This window comes from Nuphar pumila, chromosome 16 (assembly GCF_984573655.1).
Source record: "Nuphar pumila chromosome 16, dmNupPumi1.hap1.1, whole genome shotgun sequence".
Taxonomy (NCBI): domain Eukaryota; kingdom Viridiplantae; phylum Streptophyta; class Magnoliopsida; order Nymphaeales; family Nymphaeaceae; genus Nuphar; species Nuphar pumila.
The window spans coordinates 8,181,585-8,192,674 of NC_143264.1; the positions used below are offsets into that span (position 1 = coordinate 8,181,585).

Here is an 11,090-nt window from a genome sequence, read left to right on the forward strand (position 1 = left end):
CTTCCTTTCCTCACAATGCAAAAATAAAAGGAACATGATTTGAAGTGGTCCATTTTCTTCTTCCAAAAAGGTGGTAGTTGCCCTTTCTTTGTTTCTGTTTTCATTTTTTTGTGTATGTACTATGACTTGAAAAAAAGTATTATCTAAATTTGGTTTCATGGAATTGTGTAAATGTGGTTCAATCATGGTGGTTGTTTATAGTGCTCGTTGTATTTGGTCTACAGTAGGATGCACCTGGAGGAGGATGGAAAGAAATCCTAAGCAGATTTTATGTCATGGAACACACACACATACTCATGTACTTAAAAAGCATTCATGAGACAACTTTCTGAAGACATGTTGTTGTCATTAGTGGTTAATACATAGCAACTATGACAAAAAATTTGAAAAGCATAATAAATACAAAAAAGGTTTTTCTCACGTCAATATTGTTAAACTTTTTTCATAAATAGGCAGTATTTAGAAATTGTGAATTTTTGGGGACCACGTCAGCTTTTGAAAATGTCGTGGAAAAATCATTATCACCTATATTTGTTAGGTAGCTCTTATCCATGTGCAGTATTGTATAATTTTCCTATTTTCGAAGTATCACTGATATGTTCAATACGCATCATGTTTGGCCCTATAGTGAACTTGAATCTAGTGTTTTAGCTTCATCACTAAATTAATGGAGATTAGCTTTGTCCAAAAGGGCTTCTTGTAGTGCATCACAATAATATGCTTTGAATTTTATTAATGTCCTTCACTTCATTGCTAGTCTATGTGTCATTCATCCATATTACTTTGATTGCCTTAGATTAGGTGCATTGCATATAATTTATTTCATTATTTTTTGTTTATCAATACTAACATTTTGGTTTTCTTGCGTAGAGGAGCTGATGGAGGCATGGATGAAGAGGTAGATCGAGACAATGAAGAGGATGATGCTCCGAATCTTGGCGAGGAGTAGCTTCATGTGTTGAATTTGTTTCACATACTTATTGTTTCAAACGAAACTCTTTGTATGCTCACTTATAACTAATTAAAACTTGACGAGGATTATACTGGGTTGTTAAATTTGTTTCACTTATAACTTGTGTTAAATTTGTTTCATCTACTATATATATGTATTTTTTATGTGTACTTTATCTTTTATACACAACTTATATAAATTGTATAACGAGAATTTTTTTTCTCTATGTTTATATTTCAAACAAATTTTTTTAATTTTTTTTAAAGTTTGTGACGAATTAGCGATGAATATTATCCATCGCTAATATTTGGTTTTGCGACAAGATGTAATCCATTGCTAAAATAGTGACAGATATGTATCTGTCGCAAAACCAAATCTGTGCTTATTTAGCGATGAACTCGCGATGGATCATGGTCATCGCTAATTCATCGTAAATTAGCGATGAAAGTAGTGATAGATCAATTATGTCACTAATTAGTGACCAAAAATTGTGATGGACATTTTCCATCGCTAATTTGTTGTCAATCCATCAGTAAACAGTTCAATGACGGATGTCGTTCGTTGCCAATCCACATTTTTCTTATAATGGGACAAAGATTGAACATTTCATAAATTATTCATGTTGGGGTTATCGACTCACATGTTGTTAGCAACCTGTTTGTGAGACGCTCACCACATGTTCGATGAAATACCCCAACGAGCGCAACTGAACCAGTTGTTGTCATGTTTGCTAGGTATTGTATCTTTGTTCTCTAATTGTTGCATGTGTTAAGTGTGCCACACAATCACTACTTGTTTAGCATCTATAGCACAACCCATCTTCTTGTGCTTGTTAATTTTTGAGTTATCTTGAACTTAGAATTTTAACGGGCGAAATTGTTGACTTTCAAGGACCTATTCGTGCATTACTATCATTTTTATCAAGTTGCCCATCACTTTATAATTTCTATGAATATTTAAGGATTTCCACTATGCACACATTTCACTTGAATTGTTCTCACCTAGGTCATTTCTTTCACTAGGTGCTATCAGTTTGGTATTAGAGCTTGGCTTGCCAAGTTTCTTAATTCTGCTCAGTCCAATATCCCCATACCAAGAGGAAGGCATGGACCAAGTGCACACATGGAATAAAAAGATCATGATGTAACCTAGGAACTGCGTAGGTAAAATCATGAACTCCAATGCTAGTCAGACGAAATGGGTCAGCAATTAGTGACATTATAGGTTGATCGTGCACATAGAGATGATAAGGAGAATGATGGTCACCTCTCCTTTAGCTCACCTGCAGCATCTCGAAGGCAACATAATTGGATTGTAGATATTAAATTTAAAATTTTAGAATTTTCTAGAATTTATAGCCCAAAAGAGTTTATCGATCGGCTTAATAATGTGAATGAAATTATGGACTTCAAGGAAGTCACAAACCACAAACGAGTTGGTCTAGTTATCATTCACCTCAAGAGCAGGGCAGAAGCCTGGTGGTGCCAAGTTAAACAAACCCAACACAACCAAGGAAAGGCTTCTATCATGAATTGGGCACATAAGGAGCACAAGCTCTGCAGTCAATTGCTTTTGTATAACTATCATTGTGAGCTATACTAGAGATACCAAAATCTCAAACAGGGTATAAGAAGTGTTGACCAGTACACTGATGAGTTCCATGAACTCGTAGCTCACAATAATCTCATGGAGGACACGAGGCATCTCGTCTTCAATTACATTGGTTGTTTGAATTTTTAGATGCAGGTGAAAAAAATTGCACTAGCAATGCAGTAATAGTTTTTTTTTAAGATTCACTAAAGAGTACAAAAAAAAAATAGAGTGAGTAACCCAATAAAGAAAAGAAATGGATTCAATAGAAATAAAAGTTGGGTAGAAAACCATTGGTTGAACAATGACACATGTTATCCACTCAATCTTGATTGTTTTAAATGAAGTTGCTGGTCAGCCAATGACTTTAGCATACAATTGAAGAGGCATGTGCATCTCATTTATGAACATATTAGTCATGTTACAATGACTAGAAATCTTACATTTTTTTTCTAAGAAAGTGGTTGTAGCAACTATTGCCAAACAATGGCCTATGCATGTCTCATATTCTATTTCAATATGTTGTTGATTGGTCTCTATAGTTCTTGACAGCTTCCCCATAAGAAATGCAAATAGTTGAAATAGCCCCCTTTTAATATATATACGATAGAGGTTTCAAAAGAGAGGAAAGCAACTCTTAACCCTATACTTATTGATTTATTTATGTTCCTGATCATGAATCTCATGCAATATCTAAGTCTGGAATTTAAAATAGAACTAATGTCATAGAAGGCAATATAGTTGCTAGTAACATAAAATTAATACAAAAAATAATCACATCAAGTCAACAACATCTCATGATAATCCAATTTAATATGAGATGGGCATTTTATAAACATCAAGCAATAATAAAAATGAAAGCACCCAAAGACCATGAAAAGAAGCAAGCAAAACAAATAAACACACATATTTGTATATTTTCACAACTAGACTACAAAGATAAGGGGTGTTAAACTAGTAACCAAATACATGAGTAGTATTTATCATTTTTTTTCTTTCAACCCCACATCAGCCATGGCTAAACCCCATGGCTGAATATATGTATTTTCATACATATATTCAGATGGTGTACAACATACAGGTGTCGCATGACACCCTGCACACACATATAGACACTATGCCCCTACTCATTTTAAAACATCTTATACAAGCAATAAATGTTCTATCCTTGTAAATCTACCTGAGAGAAGTGAATAACCCTACCCCTTTTAAAGAAGAAAATCTTTAAAACCAAATCAAACTTCCTTCCTCTAATATGTGTAGTGTGAAGTCCCTATTGTGGTACTTCACACTACACTAAGGAGGTTGAAAGTGATGTTCAACACAAAAAAAACCACAAAGAACAATGTTGAAGAGGGAAGGAGAGCAAGGAAGAAAGAGACCGAAACAAAAAGTGAGAAGTGCCTCTTGCTCCCTCCTATATCAAGGCAGGTTATATGTGCACCCCCCGAACATGCATGATAGCTACAGTGCATGTTTGGGGAGAACACGCAACACCCTCTCCTCCTATATATAGGCTTCCAAAGGGGGGAGACAAGATGAAGGGCTTACCTTGCTGAAGGGAGATGGAGGGCTGAGGAAAGTCAAGCCCTCCACCCCTCAACAAATGAATTAAACAAGAAGTCTCTATACATCAAAATGGTAAGGACAAGGCTGGTCAAGAGCATATAAATGGTTTTCCAAAAATTGAAACCTTCCCTGGGGAACCAAAGTGGTTTCCTTGAGATCCATGGAGGGTCTCTTGGAACCCCTACACACAAGTCGTAAGGTCATCCTCTAGGGCTGTCGACCTCCCTAAAAGGTCCAAAATGATAATATATTTATTATTATTCTTTTTTTTAATAAAAGTCCTTCTTAATTACAAATAATTCCATGCTAGCACACTAGGTCCCCAATTTGGGTCCATACCTAATCCAAGATTAATATGATAGTAATAATAATTAATTATTAATTAATTAGCACATGGCCAATACTTTGCTTATCTATTTTTTTTATTCTCATTCTCTACTAAGTATAGTTAATTAACCTTAACAGAGTAGTAATCTAGGTTAAGTTAAATCACATAATTGGCACATAAAACCAATTAAAAAAGAAAACCCTACAAATTTAGCTGAAAACAAACTACAAACTTACTAGGTAAACCACAAACAACCCAATATTTAAATCACACAGGGCAAATTTTGCCAAAAACAATAAATATATATTATTTGGGAGATCTCAACTTCAAAAATCCCAGAAAATTTATGAATTTTACAAAATAATTGTCATAGTTTTACCTGTAGTGAACAAAAAATAATTTGTAATTTAATCACACAGGTCAAACAAACATTTTACATTGTTCAAGAAATTCCCATTTAGAAATTCCAAAAATTTTATGGGTTTTACACTTGTGGGATGGTAATTGTGTCTCATTTGAGACTTTTTACGTGATTTATTTCATTCTAAAAATCTTTATACAAAAATTAAGCATACTCTGTAAAAGTTTAAAAAACTTGTCTCTCTTTACATGACTATAGTGGTTAAAGGAACATGAAGTTAGCAGGATCCTGATCTTAGTGTGCCATTCATGTTGTGATCTCACACTAGACATAAAGGTGGATCTGATTTCACAATCTGGTTCTCCATTCTAGTTTGCATGTCATATCTAATTATAAAAGTGTAACTGAGTTTTTTTTGTTCTCCTTTTACACTCTATCTTATCTTGTGTTTTTCCCCCTTAGGATGCTTATCTCTAGTTATGTGCTTGATGTGATTTCTTTGGGGGATTTCTAGATCTTCATATAAAACCACACAGGTAGAGTTATATGTTTAGATTAGATGAGAATGTAAACTTGCTTAAATCAATTTTAACTGAAAGGCTATTTAAATAAATGACAAAGGAAACAATTAGATTTTATTATGAATTTTATCAGATTACCAAGGTTGGCCAAATCAAGGTTTGCTAGTTTCCCTCAAGCCTACGACATTTAGGTGGGTTAATGGTGTTGATATCTTCTATGAGGATTTGGAACTTAATTGATCTTCTGAGGACACAATTTATTTTATATTGTCGTTTATTAGTAGTTCTTATTTAAAATTTTTATTATTTTATTAATATTATATATTTTATTATTTTGATCATAAAGCTTATGCTTCAACGCCTCGAGGCTTATGCCTCGCTTCATAACAGGCTCAACGCCTCGCTTCGCCTCATCGCATTTAACAACCTTGATCTCCACTCCCTTGAGCCTAGTGCTGGCCTATATGTAAATAATCCAATTATAAACAATGTTTCAGGCAAACAACCTAAAAATTCTGCAGTATTAACCCAAACCTTAGTTGGAGGTGTAATTGATCCAAGTTGTGGTCCACACTCCATATTCAGAGACCGTGGAGTTAGTCATAGGCTCAGTCAACAGGGACACAGTCAAATAAATCAGTCAGTCTTATTCTGATCACGTCACAATCAAGTTGGGCAAAGCTAAACTAGTTAATTGCTAGCACCATACGGCAGTAGTTACACTAAACTTCCCATTTTTACCCAATTGCAGTATTGGGTTATCCAAGAAAACTGTTTCTAAAACCCCTTCCTTTTTGTTCATTTAAAAAATGTCACTGAATAAGCGGGTCTCTACCTACTCCAAGTTCGAATCGCAGTGTGCACCCCTGCCATAAGGCAAAGTAGAAAGCTCAGTGAGATTCAGAGGGGCAATCATTTGTACAGTAGTGAAAGGCTCTGTTAAGCCCTTTGGATATTGGTCTCTGTTAGCTCGGGCCAACCACTTTGGAAGCTTTGGTGTGCAAGGCGCTGTTAAAACCTCAAGAAAAACCTTCATTTAGCCTAATATCCTAAGCCATCGGGATTCCAGGTCCTCCCTGTTCCCCAACTATTTCAAGGCAACCGAAGGGGACGTAGGGGAGATGGAACAACGTGCAATTGCGAACCCAGCAGCAACAACCAGAAACTTACAATAGTAAGGGCATGTTTGAAATCGGTAGCTGGGAAGAGCGTTTATGGAGTTTATGCATTTGAATCTATGATTTAGTTTAATTACAAAAAGGAGAAAGCCCCACACTTCCCATCCAAATGCATAAACGCCCATCCCAACGCTGAGATTCTAAACAGGACCACCAAGGTAGTTTGACCAAGATTTTGCCTTAGGAGCTTGAGCGGTCTTTGTTTGACGTATTCCTAACACTCAGAATATTGGAGAAAAGAAGAGGTCATGAGCCTTCTTTTACCCCTAAAGACATCACCTCTCACAGCATCTTGTATATTTCAGCCACCCTCCTCCCTTTCATTGAGAATTGCGTGGTTGATGGGTGTAGTTCTTTTTTTTGGCAAAGAGATGGAATCTCCCACCCTCATCTCAGTCTAGCTAATACCAAGCTGTCTGTCGGTGCTGGGTTACGCTCTGTCTGAAGAGGAAGTGAAAAAGTTGAAGCTCCTTCAAAAAAAGGAAGGAAGATGGAACAACGCTTCTACAAGAAATTTGACCGCCTTTATGAGCGCATGTGCAAGAAATACACCAAGGTGTCAGGGTATGACAGGACGTTGCAGACGATGATGAAGAGTGTGTTGGATGACATCCACCAACGCGATGGTAGCGATAAGCCTCCTTCCCTCTCCTTCAATTCGGCAAGGCAGGCCACATCGTGCCTGCGCGAATCGAACAAGCTAGTTGCTGAGGTGATACTGGAATCTGAGGAAGACATATGGAGCAAATCCGGGCTCGTCTCCCTCATCACCGACTACTTGGACCTCAGCTCCAACACGTTGGACTGCTTGTACGATCTGCAGGCAAGTCTGAATGTTACCGGAGACAGATTGAAGATGCTCCAAATCGCCCTCCACAAGCACCCCCAATTCCGCACAGGTGATGGTGAAAGCACTCAACGGGTTCAGAGACTCCATGGACTTTGCGGATGACTTCCTTGTGAGGTTTATGAAGGTAATCGTGCAGCACAAGGATATGCTGACGAAGGTGCAGGATTGGAAGGGCCGGTGGGATAAGAGGATCCGAGGCTTGAGGTTGCATCGAAAAGTGATCAATGTCATATTGGTAATGGTGTTCTGTGCCGCTCTAATATGTTCGATCATAGCAGCAGCTCTGAACGCTCCTCTGATGTTGGTGGCACTGGCGACCGCGGCCACCACCGTGACTGGTTGGGCTCCCTTTCTGTCATGGTTGGACGGTTTTTGGAAGGGAGATGTGGAAGACATGATGCAGCGCGTAAAACTATGGAGAACAGGAGCAAGCTTGTGATAGCAGATTTAAAGCATATCAACATCTTGGTGAAGAAGTTGAAGTTAGAAATGAGTCGCCTGGAAAGTTGTGCAAGTTTTTGCTGGCAAGGTAGGCGAAGCAGGTTATATGTTCCCCCCCCCCGATGATTCACTGAATCCCACGTCTGTGTTCGGGGCTTTGAATGAGCACCACGTATACAAGCACATGGGGCTCGTATTCCCGTGTATGTTGACATAACTTTGCATCGGACTTTGGTGTTGTTGCAAAGACTTAAGTACCCTTTATTACTATTCTTCTCATAAAGTGATGGTTTGAGAAAATGACAAAAATGCCTTTCATTCAAAAAAGAAAAAACAAATAGTTCAAAAAAAGGACAAACATGTCCTCCATCCAGAAAGTCGAGGATGATGTTGACTCTTCAAAGTCTTCTTCTTTTTCTGTTCAAAAAAAGGACAAACATGTTTTCTTCTTCTTTCTCCGTAAAACACTATAAAACCCTTTCTCTCTCTAGAGAAGAAATCAAGGGAAACAAAGAGTTCTTCCTGAAGAAGGCCATGAACATCAACCCTCTCACTCTCTCTCCCTTCTCTCTCTACTTCTGTGCACATCCAACAAACGATCCTACATTGCTGCATCGTCATCTTCTTCTTCTTCCTTCTTCGTAAAACACTGTAAAACCCTCTCTCTCTGTAGAGAAGAAATCAAGAGAGGTAAAGGGTTCCTCCTGGAGAAGGCCATGAACACCAACCCTCTCACTCTCTCTCCCTTCTGTCTCTACTTGTGTGCCTGATTTAGAGTTTTTGCCCTTACAGGAGGGGGGTTCGGGGGCTCCCCCCCCGGCGCGGATCGGGCTTTCCTACAGCAATTTGTAGTGTCTTCCGTAAATCGCGAAACGCTATAGCGATTTGTAGTGTCTTCCGCAAATCGCTATAGCGATTTGTAGTGTCTTCCGCAAATCGCTATAGCGATTTGTAGTGTCTTCCGCAAATTAGGATCAACTTGTCAGAGTCATATCTCCCTAACCGGAGGTCATATTCCAAATCCGCGATTTGTAGTGTCTTCCGCAAATCGCTATAGCGATTTGTAGTGTCTTTCGCAAATCGCTATAGCGATTTGTAGTGTCTTCCGCAAATTAGGACCAACTTGTCAGAGTCATATCTCCCTAACCGGAGGTCATATTCCAAATCCGTAAAAAGTGGTGTCTTTGTTATTGAGTCTAGTTTATTTTTGTAAATTTTCAGCAATTTCTATTGTCATTTCATTCCCCATTTTAACTTCAACGATACATTACAACCACAATCATCAAAAGAAAGATTGCCCAAGCTAAGAGTCACCGTTCTCACCCTCCTCCTCGACAGCAACCCAGTCGGTGCAGTCGCGCTGAGGATGGCCAGCAGAAGCTCCACCACGTCGTCTTCTTCTCCCTAGCGAGGAGGTCTCAGCGGAGCCGTCGTTCCGGTGACGGGTGTTCATCTCGTTCCCTGGAGTTGAAGAGTTGTGGAGTCTGATTTAGAGTTTTTACCCTTACAGAAAGGGGGGTCTGAGAGCTCCTCCCAGTGTGGGTAGTATCATTCAACTTGAAGAGTTATGGAGTCTGATTCAGAGCTTTTACCCTTACAGAAGGGGGGTCTGAGGGCTCCTCCCAACGTGTTCATGGCCTTTTGCCCTTACAGAAGGGGGGATTTACATTTCGTAGAACACCCGTCACCGGAACGAGATGAACATGTTTCTTCTCTAGAGAGAGAAAAGGTTTTACAGTGTTTTACGAAGAAAGAAGAAGAAAACATGTTTGTCCTTTTTTTGAACAGAAAAAGAAGAAGACTTTGAAGAGTCAACATCATCCTCGACTTTCTGAATGGAGGACATGTTTGTCCTTTTTTTGAACTATTTGTTTTTTCTTTTTTGAATGAAAGGCATTTTTGTCATTTTCTCAAACCATCACTTTATGAGAAGAATAGCAATAAAGGGTACTTAAGTCTTTGCAACAACACCAGAGTCCGATGCAAAGTTATGTCAACATACACGGGAATACGAGCCCCATGTGCTTGTATACGTGGTGCTCATTCAAAGCCCCGAACATAGACGTGGGATTCAGTGAATCATCGGGGGCGAACATACACAACCCTCTCCAAGGTAGGAGATGATTGTAAGGCTCTTTCTCTTGCGGTGGAAGCCGCAGGTGCTCTACCAGAGACCATTGCTGAGTTAGAAAAGTTTGTGGAAAAGTGCTGCAGCGACATTAAAGAGGCAAAGGAAGAGATCCTCCAAAGAATGAGAGATCACCTTCGTCCTCATCAACCTCAGACAGATGCTCCTACTTCTAAGAGAGAAGCAATCAGCAGATTTTTGCATCGCTGTCACATACATTTCTGAGATGAACTGAGATCAGGTGCAATGTGACTGCACAATTTATGTATGCCCCCCGCAGCTGATCATTAACCTTCTATTCATTTAACATGTTCAGTTCTTTTGAAGTATGTATCCACCAAGTAAATTTTCTTTATGTAAGTTGTCAATTATAAGTATGAACCCGCTGAGTGCTTCCTTCATCGCCTCTACAGAAATCGGGCGCTTCTGAAGCGCGATCTTGAGCATCTTCAGCCTGTCTCCGTTGACATTCAGACTTGCTTGCAGATCATACATGCATTCCAACGTGTTGGAGCTGAGGTCCAAGTAGTGGGTGATGACGGAGACGAGCCCGGCGTTGCCCCATTTGTCTTCCTCAGATTCCAGTATCACCGCAGCAAATAACGTGTTGGTTTCGATCAGGCACGATGTGGCATGCCTTAACAAATTGAAGTAGAGTGAAGGAGGCTTACCCCTACCATCACGTTGGCAGATGTCGTCCATCATACTCTTCATCGTCGCCTGTAACGTCCTGTCATACCCTGACAGCTTGGTGTATTTCTTGCGCGTGCGCTCGTATAGGCGGTCGAATGTCTTGTTGAAGCCTCGTTCCATCTTTCTTCTTTCTTCAACGATCTTCAACTTTTTCACTTCCTCTTCAGACAGACTGCGTAAACCAGCACTGACAGACAACTCGGTACTAGACTGAGAGGAGGGTGGGAGATTCACTCTACGTTGCCAAACAGGGCTACACCCATCAATATGGCTGGCAATTCTCAATGGAAGGGAGAAGAGTTTGCTATGTTTGGAGGAAGGAGGGTAGCTGCAATATATAAGATGCTGTGAGAAGTTGAGTTTCAGGGAACAAGAAGGCCCATGACCTCTTCTTTTCTCTGATATCCCGTGTGGCAGGAATACATCAAGCGAAGACGAGTCAAACTCCTTGGCAACTGGTTCAGTAAGAGAGAGAGAGA

At 39.4% G+C, this 11,090-nt stretch overlaps 1 protein-coding gene across 1 annotated transcript; it reads left to right on the forward strand.

Moving 5' to 3' along the window:
• The first annotated feature begins 6,989 nt into the window (after positions 1 to 6,989).
• Positions 6,990 to 7,788, forward strand: LOC149812855 (UPF0496 protein At2g18630-like). The gene is made up of 2 exons (XM_089990994.1): positions 6,990 to 7,322; positions 7,474 to 7,788. Exons 1-2 carry the CDS (start codon positions 6,990 to 6,992, stop codon positions 7,786 to 7,788), a joined length of 648 nt encoding a protein of 215 aa, XP_089847120.1.
• The last annotated feature ends 3,302 nt before the right edge of the window (positions 7,789 to 11,090 follow it).